Source organism: Pogonomyrmex barbatus, unplaced genomic scaffold (genome assembly GCF_055798465.1).
Source record: "Pogonomyrmex barbatus isolate J1 unplaced genomic scaffold, ASM5579846v1 scaffold12, whole genome shotgun sequence".
NCBI lineage: Eukaryota > Metazoa > Arthropoda > Insecta > Hymenoptera > Formicidae > Pogonomyrmex > Pogonomyrmex barbatus.
The window spans coordinates 7,638,371-7,656,144 of NW_028297108.1; the positions used below are offsets into that span (position 1 = coordinate 7,638,371).

General features: G+C 31.7%; 2 protein-coding genes across 5 annotated transcripts in view; one reads left to right on the forward strand and one right to left on the reverse strand.

The window, feature by feature from the left end:
- LOC105427185 (SUN domain-containing ossification factor) overlaps positions 1–17,433 on the reverse strand; it is a 38,769-nt gene extending 21,336 nt beyond the window's left edge. Inside the window, exons 1-3 of one of the 4 annotated variants that reach the window (XM_011638828.2) lie at positions 16,885–17,433; positions 16,137–16,341; positions 15,811–15,920 (exon numbers count right to left, since the gene is read on the reverse strand). In XM_011638828.2, the coding sequence (XP_011637130.2) occupies positions 15,811–15,920; positions 16,137–16,341; positions 16,885–16,943 (374 nt within the window). In that variant the 5' untranslated portion in view covers positions 16,944–17,433. Of the gene's footprint in view, positions 1–8,801; positions 10,284–15,810; positions 15,921–16,136; positions 16,342–16,884 lie in introns of those variants that run through there. The other 3 variants (XM_089071454.1, XM_089071453.1, XM_089071452.1) reach the window with 3 other exon arrangements.
- On the forward strand, positions 3,829–5,904 carry LOC105427184 (uncharacterized). Its single transcript, XM_011638827.3, has 3 exons — positions 3,829–4,188; positions 4,602–4,775; positions 5,281–5,904. Exons 1-3 carry the CDS (start codon positions 4,087–4,089, stop codon positions 5,482–5,484), a joined length of 480 nt encoding a protein of 159 aa, XP_011637129.2. The 5' UTR covers positions 3,829–4,086; the 3' UTR covers positions 5,485–5,904.
- Positions 17,434–17,774: the final 341 nt, after the last annotated feature.

The window sequence follows — 17,774 nt, forward strand, 5'->3', positions numbered from 1 at the left end:
CATGACGAAAAAAAGAGGAAAATGAAGAAATTTCTTTCCTCAAAGTTCCACCAAAGTTCCTTTCCTTATTTTTCTTACTATTTTTAATTTAATCATTATATAATAATAAATCATAAATTATTTACTATACCATTTTTAATTACTTCACAATAATTTTAATCTCTCTCTATCAAATGTAGTACAGCGAAATATTAATTTTATAATTAAACGTCTAAAGAGCAAACGCGATGAAAGCAAAGAAATACAAAAGTTTTTAATTCCAAATGAATTTATCTAAATTAATTAATTTAGCTTGTTATTATAAAAAAAAAATACACACTAATTTTATATAAATATATTAATTTATTATCACAATTGCAAAATCCTTTGTAAAATTTCATAAAAATTCTAAAATAGTATCACTTTAAATAAAATCTATTAGAAATCGATAAAATATATAAAACGTTATTTTGCTTCTTCGAAATAAATATAGGTTTTAATGTGTTGTATATAATATAAACTTTTATTATTACATAGACTATCAATTATACGATAACAAATTATTAATAAGCACGATAAGTGGGACGATTGTAAACTTTTGAAATATTAGTTTCTCTTCAAAGGAAATTATACATTATGACGCTCTCTCTGACGAATCTCTGACGTCGAAATATGAATTGATTATCGCGACCATTATCTCTACCGCAATGACGCGTGTGCATACGCACGCGCGAAAGTAAAAGTAAACATTTTACTCTATTAAGATTAGCCTATTAAAGAGTAATTGCATATGGCAACACATTATAATGCGAAAGTGCAAATTGCTAATATCGATATATAAAATAAGGATACGGTCCAATTTTATCGATACTACAAATTCCATCGCCAGTCAATTCTAGAAATCATATCCACAATTGAACGTTGTGTTAACGCGATGACAATGATCTAGACGGAATCCATTCGGTCGCGTTCGATCGAATAAAAATGAAGATAAGGTGGATGACAGTGTTGAAAGCCGATCCAGTGTTGGATGCTGATTAAATTGGCCATACAAGGCAGAAAAATGAGCAGTTCGAGACGAACATCGTCGGAACGTCGTCATTGGACGAAACCGGTTCTTCTTAGAAATCCTAGCCGACGTGGATAATTAGTGAAATGACAAGAATGATATTCATCTTTCGGATGTTGTACGAGTTAATTGCCGCGGATTCTTTTCTAACGTTCTTTATCGTTTTCTTTACGTCCACGCGAACGCGGTAGTCGCTATGCAAGCAATGATGAACCAGCGCGATTGGTTTTTCACTGGGCCTTATAAAAGATATAAATTGTGTTTTTTGCATTACATTGTTGCTCTTCGTTGAAGAAAATAAATTTTATTCGCGAGAGACCCGAATGAATTAAGTTTATTTTCACTGCATTTACAATCTTGTGAAATGTTAAAGTTAAAATTATTCATCTTTTATTCTGAAGAGATCGTTCCTTCCCTTTAGACTTAATGCAGATTAAGATTAGATTGATAATAAGAATATATATGTATCTGTGTTTCGCTCTTGACCTCCTCCCTCCCTCTTTCTTTCTCTCTCTCTCTTTTCGCTATTGAAGATACATAATAAAACACTCGAGTTTCCTCGGCATAAGTACTTTTCACGTGAGTGAAACTAGCATCTTGAAGTACTTGAGAGCACGGAATCTCTTTTAAATACGCTGCGATGGAGGACTCTTATTCTCTTATGGGAGATAAATACGGGGCGTATTGCGGACGCAATGCGGCTCTCCACCACATCGCGGGAATATATATTTTCACCCCGACCACCCCGATGGCATTCACGACGCTTTTTACCCCGATTGCATTCAAAGCTGCGATTGCGCTCTATAAAATTTCGCATCACGTATGGCTTGTCGACTTGATCGAGGAACAAGAGATTTGACAGAGAAAATTGCGTACGCGACCGCTCATCGATTGTGCCGCTGAAATATATAGATTGGCCGGCCGTAAGCGGAGTGAAAGCTCTAATTAGCGGGCGGAGAGATTTCACCCGCTTTTCAGAGATCGGCCTTGCCGTAAAGCCGCCCTACAATGCAATTCGCGCTCGTTTAACGAGCATTAAACAATTGTCAAATTCGCCAACGTTATCACGACGTTATTAAAACGCGGATATGCGATTGCACGACAATAAAGCTCCCACGAACTTTTAATTAAAGCAGTTTATGAAGGGGAGGTAACACATTGCGGCGACAAGTTCAATTTATACGTATAAATGGCTTTGTAAGAAACACATAGCAAAATTGAAGCGATAAATAAAATAAGTATAAAGAGAGTTTACAAAGATTTTTTGTGACAATTGTACAAAAGTGTAAATTAAATTAATTATCAAGCAAATTAAAGTTTTTTTTTTATCTTAAATTATTTTTACTATATTCTGTGCAAAAAAGAAAAAAAAAAGATTCCATAATTCGCTCAAATAGGTTTATAGGTTTTTATGTGTGAAATGACATTTCTTGACAGCACTGATCTAAACTCGAGACACGTTGAACATGAATCCGACAAAAGAGAGAAGGATGACGAGTGATGGAAGTAAGTAGAGAATTCATTAACTGTGAGAAAGAAAAAAATTGTCTAAGAAAGAATAAGAGGGCGAGGCGACGGCAGAAGAAAGACAGAGAGTAAGGGAAGAAGAGAGAGAGAGAGAGAGAGAGAGAGAGAGAGAGAGAGAGAAAGAGAGAGAGAACTCGGAAGGAGTTATGATAAATTAAGCAAGCAGTCGAGCGTGACAATGAGATGAACGTAGGTGGACAGCACAAGTACATGTCAGTTATATTTTCGTGCGTGGTTCCCATTTGAAAGAGACACGGATAATATGCTTTTACAAATCGCAGAAATGCACTTTTTACAGTTTTATTGCAGAATTAACTCTTTGCTACTAGAATCAATTGGTTTACACGGAACTCGTATAAAGTTAATTAAATTAAAATCTTGGAGATAATTTAAAATCTCTTTCGTTGTTAAGGAAAAAAGGTTTGTTGTTCTTTTCTTCCAATCTTTTCGTTGTAGCAAGAAAATCTTTCTCCTCGCGAAAATCGTGTATTCGCATATACTATATTTTAGAAAATAAGTAAACATAGAATAAAAAAATTAATTTAATTTCGACTGGAAACAATTAATAATGACCATTAAAGGATATTTACTACCAAAAATTTTAATTTTGAAATTCTAAAAATAATTTAAAATAGTTTAAATCAAGTTTCAATAGAAAAGAAATAAAGTTTTCTTCTTCTCTCCCAGTTTCTGGTCAAATTTATACACTACAATTCCGAGCATGATATAATGAGATGCAAAATTATTCGGTGTATTTCTCCATTCGCCATTTTGGCCAATGCTACCCTTTATCTTTCACCATGCCGTGAAATTCGGCAGAATGTTCACGACAAAGTTCGCTCCTCCGCCGAATTTCCAACGGTAGACACTCTCACGAAGATCGTAATTCTCGGTCGGATTAGGATACTTCTCTAGCTTTATCGCTCTCCTTCGCATCGCTAATGCCATATCGTAAAATTTTACGACAATTGCACATTCTTGTTCTGAATCGTTGGAATGGATTCTAATAAAACAATTGTTGAATGACACTTAACCAGCACAAATAAAAATGCCAACATGAAATTATTATTTATTTGTTAAATTAATAAATTAATAAAATTTTACGTGATATTAAAGCCGTTATTACTCTCGGATTCGAAAGAAACTGAAAATTAAAGACCGAAAGATCGTGAGGTTTTATTCGTGAGTTTTATATTTATGATGGTAAGGCCCATCTTCAGAGATGTGGAGCACAGATCGTCTCAAACCCTCCGCCAAGGTTGAGTACCAAGAACTATTGTCATAACGCATTAAATGCATTTAGCGAGGAAGTGGGGTCTTAGTCGGTCTTAGTTTAACGTTACGCAGTGTCACACTAGCCACTGGCAGGTCAATAGTTAGGTGGAGCATTTCTCAACGTAATTGGAAGTAGACGTCGTCACATTTCGAATGTCTCGATGATATTTTTCTCGCCGTGATTATAAACTTGTACATCTAAGTTAACAAAGTGAATCACGAAGAGTGAGTTGAAAATGGCTGAGGAGAACAGCGCTACACCACGCTTTGCAGGCTTTGTCACGAGATTGAAGGGATATCTTAAGGAAGCGCCGTTTTTTTGCAAAATCATCGAATTGGTAAAATCATTTGTTATTACATTTACTTTAATTGTCGGTGCTTCGATTTAAAAAATTTATCAGCTAGTAATATATTAGACGCGCAAAACATTTTTTCCTTTTTCTCTCTTTGACAAGACGAATCTCAGAATTACAAAAATAAACTCAATCTCAAATGATACAATAAATAAAATTGTTAATATTATTGTACTTGGTTTGAAAATCAAAAATTTTTGTTAAAAAAATAATTCTCATATCATCAAAATATATTTTTTTGAAATCCGTGATTGTTGAAATTAACATGGAACAAATTATTTCTTTTCTTTTTCAATGTAAAATATATGCAGTTTTGCTGTTTTGAGAAATCTTTTTCCGTCCGTTCTCTTTAAGAGACTCTTATTTTTTTAATAGAGATAATAATTGGAACGTTATAGGTTCTCTGCGTCATTGCGGCGGGATTAGTGGCAGGACCGTTCCAACAGAATCAAATACGGCCAACAGATATACATCACATAGCGATATTTCATGTGGCAGTGTGCGGTTATATTCTTATAAATGCGATTCTTATTCTGAGTCATTGTCTGGGCGAAAGATTGCCGAAAAAAACGGTAAGTTGAAATACGAAATATTAATAAATACTAATAATACTAATAATAGTGAAACAGATAGATTAGCATAGATTAAGCATATGCAAGATTAAGCAAAAATATGTGTCATAATCTAGATTCAAAAGGATGATCTGTTAATGCTTGTCGACTCAGCAGAATTCCAAAATACAGACAAAATCCGATTGTCACCGCTTCAATTTCTGGCACAAACCTTCCGCTCTCTCTATTATTCAATTATTCAAATTCTATTCAGGACAGCATAGTGCCATTTGGAAACTCTATCGTCGTAAATTTCAAACACTATGATAACGTATGAAAAATCGAATGTAAAAGGACGTGTAATTTTAATATTTTCTTCCCGAAAAAGCAATTCCATAAAAAATTTCATATTTTTGTTCACAGTTTCATCATGTGTCCGTCTAATTTAACGAGCTTCGCCATATAACAATGCAATATTATATTATCGCGAAAAGATTTTTATTTTTATTTTTTTTCTCTTTTACAGGCTCTCATTTTCACGACGATGGGAGCAATTCTATGTTGTACCGCCGGCCTCATTTTGATTCGCGATTGGGACAGTGTCTCGAGTAACCTGATTCACGCGTATCTGCAGGAGTACAGCGACCAAACAATCGCAGCCGGTTCTTTCGCGATCTTGGCGGCTCTGGTATTTGCCATAGATACGTACTTCACCAACAAGAACGACTGATCGTCTGATCTATATAAATCTCGATCATCGTCATCGCAAGGAGTAAGATAAAAATCAACCGATTCGTTTTCCCAGCTTTGTTAAAGGTTAAAGGTTACTTCACAAACTGAAATTTGTGAAATTTTTTTTTTTTTCTGAGTGTTTCACCTGCATTCTGTATATCGATTTTCATAAAAAATGTTCCCTTAGCTTCTTATATAGATATTTTTATTAATGTAATCTTTGTTACTGTATTGTAAAAGTAATCACGGAATCATTTTAGAGTAAAAAATGTATGATTTATTTGAACATTTGTAATTTGTAATTGCTTTTTATTTAGCAAGCATGTTATTATATATTTATATTATTATATATTATATATTTTGTAAAATACAATAACGCTTACGATGAATAATTATTACGTTGCTAGTTTCAATTGTACTTGCAATTTAAGGTATCGAAATATTTATGTCTCCTCTTCCTATCATACGTTATATTAACATTAAATGTTCATTATATGATGAGACTTGCTAAGCAAACGTAAAATATTTGTGTATAAATTTCTAGTATGATCTCAAATAGGAGAATTGAGAATTGTATGCAATATGAAATAAAAAGTTTCGATTCTCGCGTTCTACAAATTATTCGTATCGTAAATTCAAGCTGTGATTGGAGTGATAAAAACTTTTTTATCGTATAAAAAAGAGTCTTGAATCTTACTTCTCTCTTGAATATTTTTACTTGAAAATCTTAATAGTTTTTGAGTAAAAAACTAATATTTTTTTCTCTGCAAGTTATCTATAGAAAAAAAATGTAGTTTTATAAAATTTATAATTTAAAGGTCCAGTTTTGCACACAACGTAGAAACCATCATAGAATTATTTTTATTTTTAAACTACATTATATATTTTTATTATATCTACGCAAATTAAAATATAATATAATTCACATAGCGATATAACAGTATCAATAACCGATTGTTTATTCATTTACACGCACAATCACTTTTTAAACTCGCAATACACTCAGAAACTTATAACAATGTACTCTTAAAACTTTATTTCCTGCGCAAAGATAATAGAAAATATATTTTTCTCTAAACACCATAAACGCGTGAGAAACAATATTGATGAAGCGAATTCTCGAGAAATTTTTCCCGAAGATAAAGCTAATTCCCTATAAAAGTTCTATAAAAGCAAAATCTTGAAAAAATCTTGAAGAAAAATCTGCATGTTCGCCCGTTTTTACTTTCTGACAGCGAGTCACAGTAAAAAGTTTTATTCGTCCTATTTTCACAAAAAAGTCAATTTGGTGGTTCCCGTCTATTCGTCAAAATTCGAAAAATAATTCTAAGAAGAATGCAGTTCCTCTTTCTCAAGCATCATAGCTTTCATGCATATTTCCTTCACGCATACGAACATATAACAAATTCGGCAAATTCTGCTCGAAAAATACGAGGATAAAAGTTTATCTGTCGACTACCTTGCTGGGAAAAGTTCGATAAAAAAATTTCCTTTTATAACAAAAAAAAAATGCATCGATCATTTTTATCATCTTGTTTATATCAAGTGTAAGAAGAGACACACTCTATGTAGTACAGACGAGCATCTTTACTATTCATCAAATGTGTGAAATATGAGAAAATAAGCTTTTGCTCATTAAATGAGCCCATTTTTATAGAAATAACTCTTTTTTTTTTAATATGGTTATTATATATAAGATGATACAATAAACTAAACAATGATAGCTTCAAAATACAATAATGTACAAATAAATTAATCAGAATAAATGGATGAAATTTGAATAACTATATCTACTCGGATAAGTGAAAATATAATTCGGATAAATCAAATATCCAAAAGTATTTAGAAAGAAAAATATTGAAAAATTATCGATCGATCAAACTCAAATAAAATTAACTCAAATGAATATTACTGGAGTTAACTCGATTTTAGGAGTATCCACACAATCTTTATAAAGTGTTCGAAATAAATTGACAAACTACTGAAATAAATGCTGTGTGTGTGTGTGTGTGTGTGTGTGTGTGTGTGTGTGTGTGTGTGTGTTATTTTTAAAACTTTTTCAAAATATTACTCATACATGCCATCTTTATAAAAAAAAAAATTTTATCATGTTTTTAATTCATATTTTATATTCATATTTCTTCATATTTTATATTTCTTTTTTTACAGTAGTACAGTCGAGTAAACCTTTTTATATCTTTGATGAGAATAAGAACATAAAATTGAAAGTCACAAGTAACAAAAATACTCCTCTTCTAATATATTAAATGCATGACAAGCGTTTTCCTAAACGCCAGAAACCTTAAAAAAGTGCTGTAATGAATTTGTCATAGTTTCATTTTCTCTGATGTCGAAAAAATTAAAAAAATATCTCGCATTTTCCTGCCTCCTAATGCAGACGCGAATTTCGCAATCAAAGTTTTGAAAAATTAAAATCGCAAATCATATTATGCGGAAAATGCTGAGAGAATAATTGCTTTTCTTCACAAAATTTAAAATAGAAAATATATATTTTCTCTCTATTCTATACAAATTTCTATAACAAAAAGCATAATATAATTTCTTTTATATTACAAATTGCACGATTAATTAGTTAAATAAAAAATAAATAAAAATTATAAAAATATTTAATTTTGTCAAACATACTTGATTAATTAAAGTGTAATCATTTATCATTTTAGAATATTTATGAATTTGATAATCATTAATATAATCCAATAATAATCCTTTAAATTTTAGTACTGTAAACTTAGAAGTTTGATACAACAAATTTCTTAGAGATTAAAATAAAACATAATCCGATAAATATTACTGTATTCGAGTAACAATTATTTGCAATAAATGTACCATCCCGGATAAATGTACCATCGTCCATCATCAAAAACTCGCAGTAGAATGAGCTCAGATATAGTCGGACGGAGAAATGATAATACAGTAGTATCATTAATTGGATAGATTTAAAAAGAAAATGAAATAATGTGTATGCTTTGTATAAAACTAAAAAAAATTAACAATTAAAGGATTCCGCACAATTCTCATGAAAAATCGTTTTTGATTAATTTACTTAAATGTAGTAGTACATTGTAGTTCTTGTGTCTCTGATCAAAAATATCAATGAGCATAAAATCTGAAAATGGCCAGTTTATGAGTTAGAGACATTTGAAACTCTTTTTCATGAAATTTCATATATTTGTCTATATAAATAAACGCCTGAACTTGTAAAACACACAAAAAAAATTTCTTCAATTCTTTCATAGAACCGAAATTAATCTCAGATAGAATCAATAAGCGATGTACGTTTCTAGACTTTCTTACCTAGACATATTCCATTTGCATCTAATGATAGACGAACATACGCTTGGTTAATCATCACAAACTCACCCCTTAAAAAAACCTTCAAATAATCAATAGTTATTAACTATTTCGACATGAATAAAATTACTGAACATCTGACACCAAAGAATCGCCAATAGAAAAAATGATGTATACCCGAGAAATTAATATATTTATGCTTCGCGTAATACGTACTGACAGCATGTCGTAAATCTATCGTGCATTGACGTACGATAATTTCACTAATAAATCTCTTTGCAGGATCTGCCACGTTCAAACCTGATAAAATCATATCAAAGTGATATTAGTTTTTCTCTCGAAAAAAACGTGCGCTTTTATATCGTCGCTATTAAAATATCGTCGCTGAGTAAATTTCAGATCGATATAATAAATATTGATTAGCCGGGAAGCCTTTTCGATATATTCGAGTCTTTAGCGACACGTTGCAAGCACCGTATCAATGGCCATTTCATTGCTTGAGCAACAACTCTACGCGTCGTTCCACACGTACGCCCGCACGCCCGCACGCACGCATGCACGCACGCACGTACGCACGCACGCACTTTTCTTCCTTCGATCACCTACTTCGATCGCACGTCTTAGACGTCACGATTTCTCACGAAGTTTTTTTGTCGCGAAGGATAGCGAAGAAACGCGGTCCGATCGACCGAGCCGTTTGCACGCCTATACCGGCGACCGCTCGAACGCGGACTGACATCCGCCCTCTCGTGCGGCGCCGCAGCGTGCGACCCTTCCACACCACCACCCCCTCACTGACCGCGCCGTCAGCCTACTTCCAGCAGCACCCTTCTCTCCTTCGCGTTTCCCACCCGTGTCGCGTCACTCGAGCCGCGACTTTCCCTCCGCCGAGTCCGAGGCTTTCCCGTCCTTTCTAATCTGCCCTTTTTCTTCAGAAGCCCCCTCTCGGCCCGCCGCGCCGGTCCGATCGCCCATCATCCTGCCTTCGCGGAACTCTAACAATTTGTAGGAAACCGCGGTTGCTACGGTTGCTACTTTTTATGCCCTATAAAGTATTCACACGTAAAAGTGAGACGAGCCAAGAGTGGCGCGTGCTTCGGCTAGAAGGAATTCTACTTATAAATTTGTAACGCTCTAAATTTTCCAGATTGAGTTCCACATAGAGCGAAATTCTCGTAATAAGTTCTTTTTTTTTTTTTTAGAATATTTGTATTTTTATTTCGAGATTTTATTCCAAAGTGAAAAATTAAGGAGTTCGTTATTAAAAGAATGCACACCTGAAAAAAAATTCTAGACAAACTCAATTATATACAATACTTTATATATAGATATTTCAATAGATAGAGATTTTTGAGAGAGTACACAGAAAACGACAGCGTATAAATAATGGAAGAAAAGATCTTTATGTTTGTCTTCCTACGATTGTTCTTACTCTCACTTAAAAGCGATCTATTGCAATCCTTGAACTTTAATTAAAGCGTTCAAAGCATTCAAAGATACATGTCCACGATCAAGGTAGCAAAATCTATTCGGATAAGAAAATATCACATATAGGCGATAAATCCGAGATAAATCTCGATATACTATATGTAGAATTAAAGATATCGTCGACCGAGATATCAAAATTTGTTCCGATAAAGAAAATGTCCGATTGAAGATAATCCAAGGTAAATCTCGATATCCCATATGTAGAATTAAAGACTGCTCGCCGATCGTCGAAACTAGAAAGCGCGGTGATTTATCGATCAGTATGTATTCCAACGGAGGTGAACAGACGACGGAAAAGCTTCTCTCGTATGTACTTTCAATAATAATTTTTCAAGTCTGCATCTCTCGTCTCGGAAATGCCCGCTTCTCTATATCTCTCATAGGAGAAATGTTACATCTTATTGCAATGCACGATAGTAAAAAAAGAACGCGTTACTTTGATATCAACTGCAGGTTTGCCTCAATATATATCCAAATATATATCGAGCAGCAATATATATCCAAATATATATCGTCAGTTTAATCTTCCCTTCGTAAAACATTTTTTTTTCTCATTGAGATCGAATCTCCCCGCGTTGAAGAAATGGATGACTGCGATGCGTCATGAAAAAAGATACATCCGCAATGGATACATTCTACAATATTTAAATTGCCGGTTGCATTTTTTCAAGAAAACAACGAGCGGAATCTGCAAGCGAAACTAACAGATTCCAACAGATCGGAGAGAACGTAAAAGTTTTGAGAAAAATCTCCATTAAGCTGCAAATGAGATACAAAATAAAATGCAGAATTTTTTAACCTCTCTGGCTTAGCAACACGAAGAAATGTAAATATGAAGAGATTACAACGCAAATCGTGACCCCTTCCCAGAATTCTCCCCGAGAAAAGAACAATTCTAAATTCATCAAAGAATCCGACGTAAGAAACGAGGTCAGACCCTCTGCAACATCCTGCGCAGAAAAATGTTGGCATCGCGAATGAAATGGCTTGTTCCATATTTTTATCGGCGCAAGACGAATTCGAAGGGGATAAGGGGGAGAAGGGATACAAACATGAACTCACTCGATATTCACTAGATACCTCGAAAAAAGGAGAATATAGTTAGGGCTAACTGCAGCATGTTAGACAGGAGCGATCCCCTCGTGCAGGTCGTTTCCGACGAACGACACTTTCTGTGACACTCTAGTGACACGCTAGCAATAAACGCTTTTCTCGAACTTGTATGAGGAAGCGAGGGTTTTGCATAAAACCCCATCTAATTAGGACCGGTTTCACGGCCGAGTTGGACGCTCGCCAGAAGCATCCCCAGAAGCAACGCCACCCTCCGCGCCCTGGCGCGCAATAGGTTTCCGCGATGAAAAACGAAATAAACACTTTCCAGCGACTCGTTTTTCATCTCGATATCCGTAAAGTAAACGTGACCCTAATGTGTTCTGCTGCGCAAAGAAAAATGTGTCCAGAAAATTTCACTCGGGTCAATTCGCAATCGTATTAAAGAAATGCAATGTTAGATATTATTATAGTTATTTATATATATATATATATATATATGATTACAAATAATATAATAATCAATGCCAATTGTTAATATACAAACAATTATTCAATTCAATAATGTTCAATTTAATTAAAACATTAGTTTTATCAAACATAATGGGATCATTCTTTGTTTTATTTAAAAACTTACAATATCAATTCGTAAGATATATGAGAACTTTAGAATCTTTTTTCTGAGAAAATTAGAATAATTTATCAATTATGATATTCTTAAAAATGAAATGTTATCTTAACAAACGTACGTTTCCGAATTTAAATGATCAAATGAAAAACACGAATATAGCAGACTATTTCAAGACTAAAATATCTTGTCCGTCAATTATTAAATTCTGTACATTTCTAAAAATAAATTATTCTTATAAATAACAATAACAAATATTGGCTGTACAGTAAAATCATGTTGATTTATGGCATTGTTTTTTTACATTATAATTCACTAATATATAAGGAATGTATAATTGTCTTGATATTATGCTAAGGAAAGATAGCGAAATATATAGCAACATCTCAAAATATCAATATCCATAGAAAGCACTAACCTATGATTAAGTAAGATATATGCGTCGCACACACGTTGGCATTGAATGGGATTAATTTGCTTTAACAATAAGCCCTGATACGCAACTAATTCCTCTTACTGCATATATAGCGCTATAACGATGGCGATACAATTCGAATAATCGAGGCTTGATCGTGGCGGCTTAATGGCGGAAAAACTAAAGGAGCACGTACAGGAGGCGGATTTAAAATCAGTTTGGATGTTAATGAATCGAGGATACAGCATGCATATACATGGCGATAAAAATTAATTGTTTTTACTAGGTATTAGTTATTAAAAATATTGAAAAAACTCAATGATCGAACAATTCGATACCGCGATATATACAAAAAAAAACGATTTTGCTGAAATATCTAAAAATTTAATCAGCAGATCTAAAAATAATTTTGCCAAATATTTTGCCAGTAAAGCTGTTCAACAGACTATAAATATTTGATTAGCACGAATGTCGCGTAATTCGTGCGAATGGTATACCAACTGGAATTTATTAACATTTTTCTTATATGTGTTCTTTTTTACTCCGAGACATTCTTTTACTGTGAGACGTTCTGTGAAGAGAAAATGTAGTAACAATCAATATTAATTTAAGTCTTTATTTAAATTATAAAAATATTAAATATTTATATGGTATAACATAATCTTTTTTTAATTAAAATCTTTTTTAAATTGAAATAGTAAGATCTATTTTTATTTAGATGATAAAATCTTTGTACTATTAAAACAAAAAATATATTTGTAAAAAAATTATCATTGTCAACCGCTTATAATTAAAGAATTAATTACAGTTAATTCTTTAATTAATTTTATCTCGACTGCAACATTTTCTGTCTATAAATCATTACATTTTATCTTAATAATAGATATTATATTAAGAAATATTTAAAGAAAAAAAACAATACTTAATAATCGTAAAAAAACAAAGATATTAAGTAACAAATATGACAATGTAGTATTATAGCAATTTACAATATATAAGTATATAAATATATAAATGCACTTGTTTCAATTAAACATTTTATTTACAATCAAACTTCAATCAAATGACATGATATTTATTGAAGGACGAGCAATACAAATATGTATTGATTTCATCAATGAGGAAAAACAAAGATATTATTGGTCGATTTGAAAACACAAAGAAAAACACATCGATCTTTGTGTATATTTTTGAAGTGCATATTTTTGAAATTTTTCAATGGAAGTATTTGAAATTTAACATTGCAATAATTTATTTAACAATGTGAAAACAAATAAATTACAGTTTTTAAGCAAATTTTCGATAAAATTTTTCTCATAAATTCATTAAATGAGATAAATTGTGAGAACCTTTATAATAAATTACAAAGATATTAAGAAAGCTATTAAACATTTATAACAAAAAAAATACAATTTCTTTCTAAATTTATTTACAAAATTATTTACATAGAATATCGGTTATATAGAATATCGGATGGATCTTCAGAAAAGAACACTTAATAGAAAAGCTAACTTAATCAGAATTACAAGAAATTCATAAACAATGAAAAAATTATTCAGCGTTTTACACTTTAATTAAGCGCTTCTTTCATTGTTCAAAGTTCTTCAGCAATTTTATATTCGTAAAATGTTATTACGGATACCACTATAGTAAACTTTACTTTGCGCTATAATGTAAAAATCCACGGAAAATTTTTGATAAAATTTATTTATTTTCTGACGACGTCATACATGGAAATAACAATATGCGTTGTTGCATATATTATGATAATATTATTTTAAATAACCTGTCTGCTTATCATATATTATGTTCGGAATTGAAAATAATAGTTAAAAAATTTTTAACTTTTTATACTTTAAATATTTAATACAGAAAAATTTTTTCTTTAAGTAATTTAATGTAATTTTAGACTTTTCACTATATCGATGTAATTAATATATTTGCTTTCAAAAATATAAGAGAGGATCATTACAATGACACGCGAAACAAATGTATCTTACACAACAATAATGAAGAAAATGTTATGTGTAGCTAAACGAATAAAGAATTATTTTAACAATGTAACTATATCATTATAATCAACAGTCGTAAATTGTTTGATAAACATGTCCATGATACAATCAGCATAAAATAAATTATTGATAGATAAACTGTCATGCAATGAGTTAATCCCGAATCGTTATGCTCCAACATCATAGGAACAAATCAAAATATTTATTAATGAAAAACCTGCGATGACACACATTTTCAAAAAAATACTCCAATAGTAATAGGAGAAAATAACAAACAAATGCTGGAAATAGACAATTAAATTTCGCATTTTATACGAGAATGCACGGGAAATATTCCTAGCATTTATATCACTGTTTCCAGTCTACATTTTCATGCATCATAATTTGCATCAGTACATAGAAATATATATATATATCAGTATTCTGAAATATACATATGATATTGCGTTTATAATAAACATGAATAAATTTTGTAGAATCCAGCACAGTCAACAACACGGGAAAACAGAAGTTGATTTTTTAGTATTTAAGAAAAAAATTTTTTTCAAATTTAAGATAAAATATTTTAGAGACAAATATTAATTGTGTATCTTTGTAAGAAAGTAGTTCCTCACATATCTAAACGATTTGAAGATAAAATAAAAAAAAATTATTATTCGACCAAACTAAAAGTACCATAAAAAACAAAAAGAAACATAATGTTTATATAAACGTTTATAAAAAAATATAAATCAATTGCTGGTCTCTTTAATGCTAGTATAAATATTAAATAAACTTAGAAAATCTGTTGCAAGAAACTAAAATTTCTAATAGCATAAGAATCTACACAAAGTTTAATCATTGTTATACAAAAATATTCTTTTTCAAAAATAGTCTATTTATGTTATATTATGTGTACATCTTTTAATCATCTCTGAACTTTCATTATAATCTCGAGTGAATAAAATAGCAAATTTATATTAACAATAGCAAAAAAATAATCGCTACAATTATAACAATATTTTAAAAACATTTATATAGTCATATTTATGTACAATGATAAATCTACAAATTTAAATCTTAGAAAAACGATAGAAAAAAGTTTTACGTATATATATATATATATATATATATAAATAATATGAAATATTATATATATATATATATATATATATATATATATATAAATAATATGAAATATTATATATATATATATATATATAATATGAAATATTATATATATATATATATATATATAATATAAAATAATCAATACATAACTACTGTATCTACTAATAATTTGTATTAATTATCTAGATAAAAAAAACAACAATGTTGTCATTTTTTTTTACCTAATATATTAGTTAATTTTTATGTCTACATATGCTATCTGAAGCAATGATTTATTACAAAATAAAATGGTAATGTACATAAACTCACCCTTGGGAAAGATTAGGCTGTTGTGTGAGACTCTCAGCTAAAATATCCATATTTTTTTCTACATCTTCATTGACAATTGTCTCAAAACTAGCAGAGACCGTAGCTTCTTGCTGTAATATGATATAAAATATATATACATTGTATGTATATGTATATGTGTATGTGTATGTGTGTATGTGTGTATATGTGTGTGTAAATATATAAAAAGTTAAATAAACTTAATTAAAAATTCCTGAATGTATATTATTACACATATAATAACATGTGTAACAGCAATATATATTATTTGCTGTTAGATACTTAGAATAGAAGTACAATGATCTCACCTGATCATATTGACCATTCTGATTAGTCTTCAATGTCACTGTATCAATTTCAGCGTCCGGTATAGAAGAAGACTCAAAACTTTCATGGTTTTCGTAATTGAGTGTGATGTTATTATAAGTTCCATAAGTATCATTCTTTTCAAAATGGAAAAAGGTATCTTTGGTTTGTGCATTCTCTGAAGCTACTATGAGAAACAGAAGTCCGCTGTAACAAAAACAAATTACATTATTGTACATATTAAGTAACATTGTATCAGTGTTGCATAATACAAAAGTAAACTATTTTTCATTAAATATAATAAAAAAGCTGTTCTTTGTTAGTGACAATTAAAGAATTCTATCACATTCTGTGAGTTTTTTAATAAAAAAAAAGAGTATCATATTATTTAATAAATTTAATTTCTAAATTATAACAAATAATTCAACATTTAATATCAAACTATTTAACTTTTTTTTTTTTAATTTAATTTAAAAACCTGCATTCAATGATGAAATATAAATTGTATTCAATTTTATCAGATCGCATGTCAGACGTGGAATTTCAAAGAGAAATGACTTGCGAGATATTCACGAGTATTCCACGGGTAGTTCGTAAAAACTTCGCGACAGGCGAGAAGGTACATCGCGCGAAGAGGAGAATGTAGGCTTGCGCAAGAATTCGCATTCGCGTTCCGTGAACGAGAGATTTGTTCGTCGCGAGTCGCGATCAATGCGTTACATTCGTATCGGCGAACGGCGATTGCTTTACCTGGACACTGTCGATATCAGGAGCAGCGCCCAGTATACGCACAGTACGCGGTGCTTCATTCTCTCCTTTTATACGGCGCCTTTCTCGTCGGCCGCATCAGGAGCGGCTTTTTTTTTTTTTAATCCACACGTCGTTGCTTTCAAACACGCGGACGCAGACACGGTATAACAGGCACCGACGATGACAACGTTGACGATAACGACAACGACACCATCTCTACGAGCTGACACTACTATACTATCACCATCACCACCACCACTACCATCATCATCACTACCATCACCACCATCACCACTACTGTTACCGCGAAAATCTGACGTGGTGCGTTATCGAAAAACTTCCGGCTCCGTGTGGAATCGCGGCTTGCTCATCAGTAGCCAATCTAGCAAAAGCAAAAGAGGGAGGGAGCGCTTTTGAAGAAGCTTCGATAGGCTGGGAGAACGTGATACGTCATCATCAACATGCGTGTGAATCTTTATGCAAGAAAAACGACATCACGGACGGAGTCGGACGATACGCGCTCGCACGAGAGATGTCGCGCTCGTAACTAAAAACGAGAACAGCTGATCGCGTCTGCGCATGCGTGCGCGCGTGCGCTATCACGAACAAGTGCATACTCTATCTGCACTCACCTACACCTTGAACTCCATCACAGTAGGGCTTGCGCACAATGAAGGAATTTATTAGGAATGGGAATAAATATTAAATTTAAAAAATAAAAATTAGAATAAACGTAAATAAATTTAAAATTAAACGCACAATGAATATAAATAAGTACAGACGGATTGAAGTGTGTCTACTTAGGCTGCATTTCGAAATTCACTGCTAATACTGAAAATCTATAATACACGTGACCTGAACTATACATTTTCAGTACTTATATATATTTC

What these genes read in the sequence shown, in the direction of transcription:
- LOC105427184 (XM_011638827.3), top strand. Translation starts at nt 4,087, where the DNA reads ATGGCTGAGGAGAACAGCGCTACACCACGCTTTGCAGGCTTTGTCACG. An exon ending in TTTGCAAAATCATCGAATTG is followed by an intron (nt 4,189 to 4,601) that starts GTAAAATCATTT and finishes GGAACGTTATAG; the next exon opens with GTTCTCTGCGTCATTGCGGC. An exon ending in AAAGATTGCCGAAAAAAACG is followed by an intron (nt 4,776 to 5,280) that starts GTAAGTTGAAAT and finishes TCTCTTTTACAG; the next exon opens with GCTCTCATTTTCACGACGAT.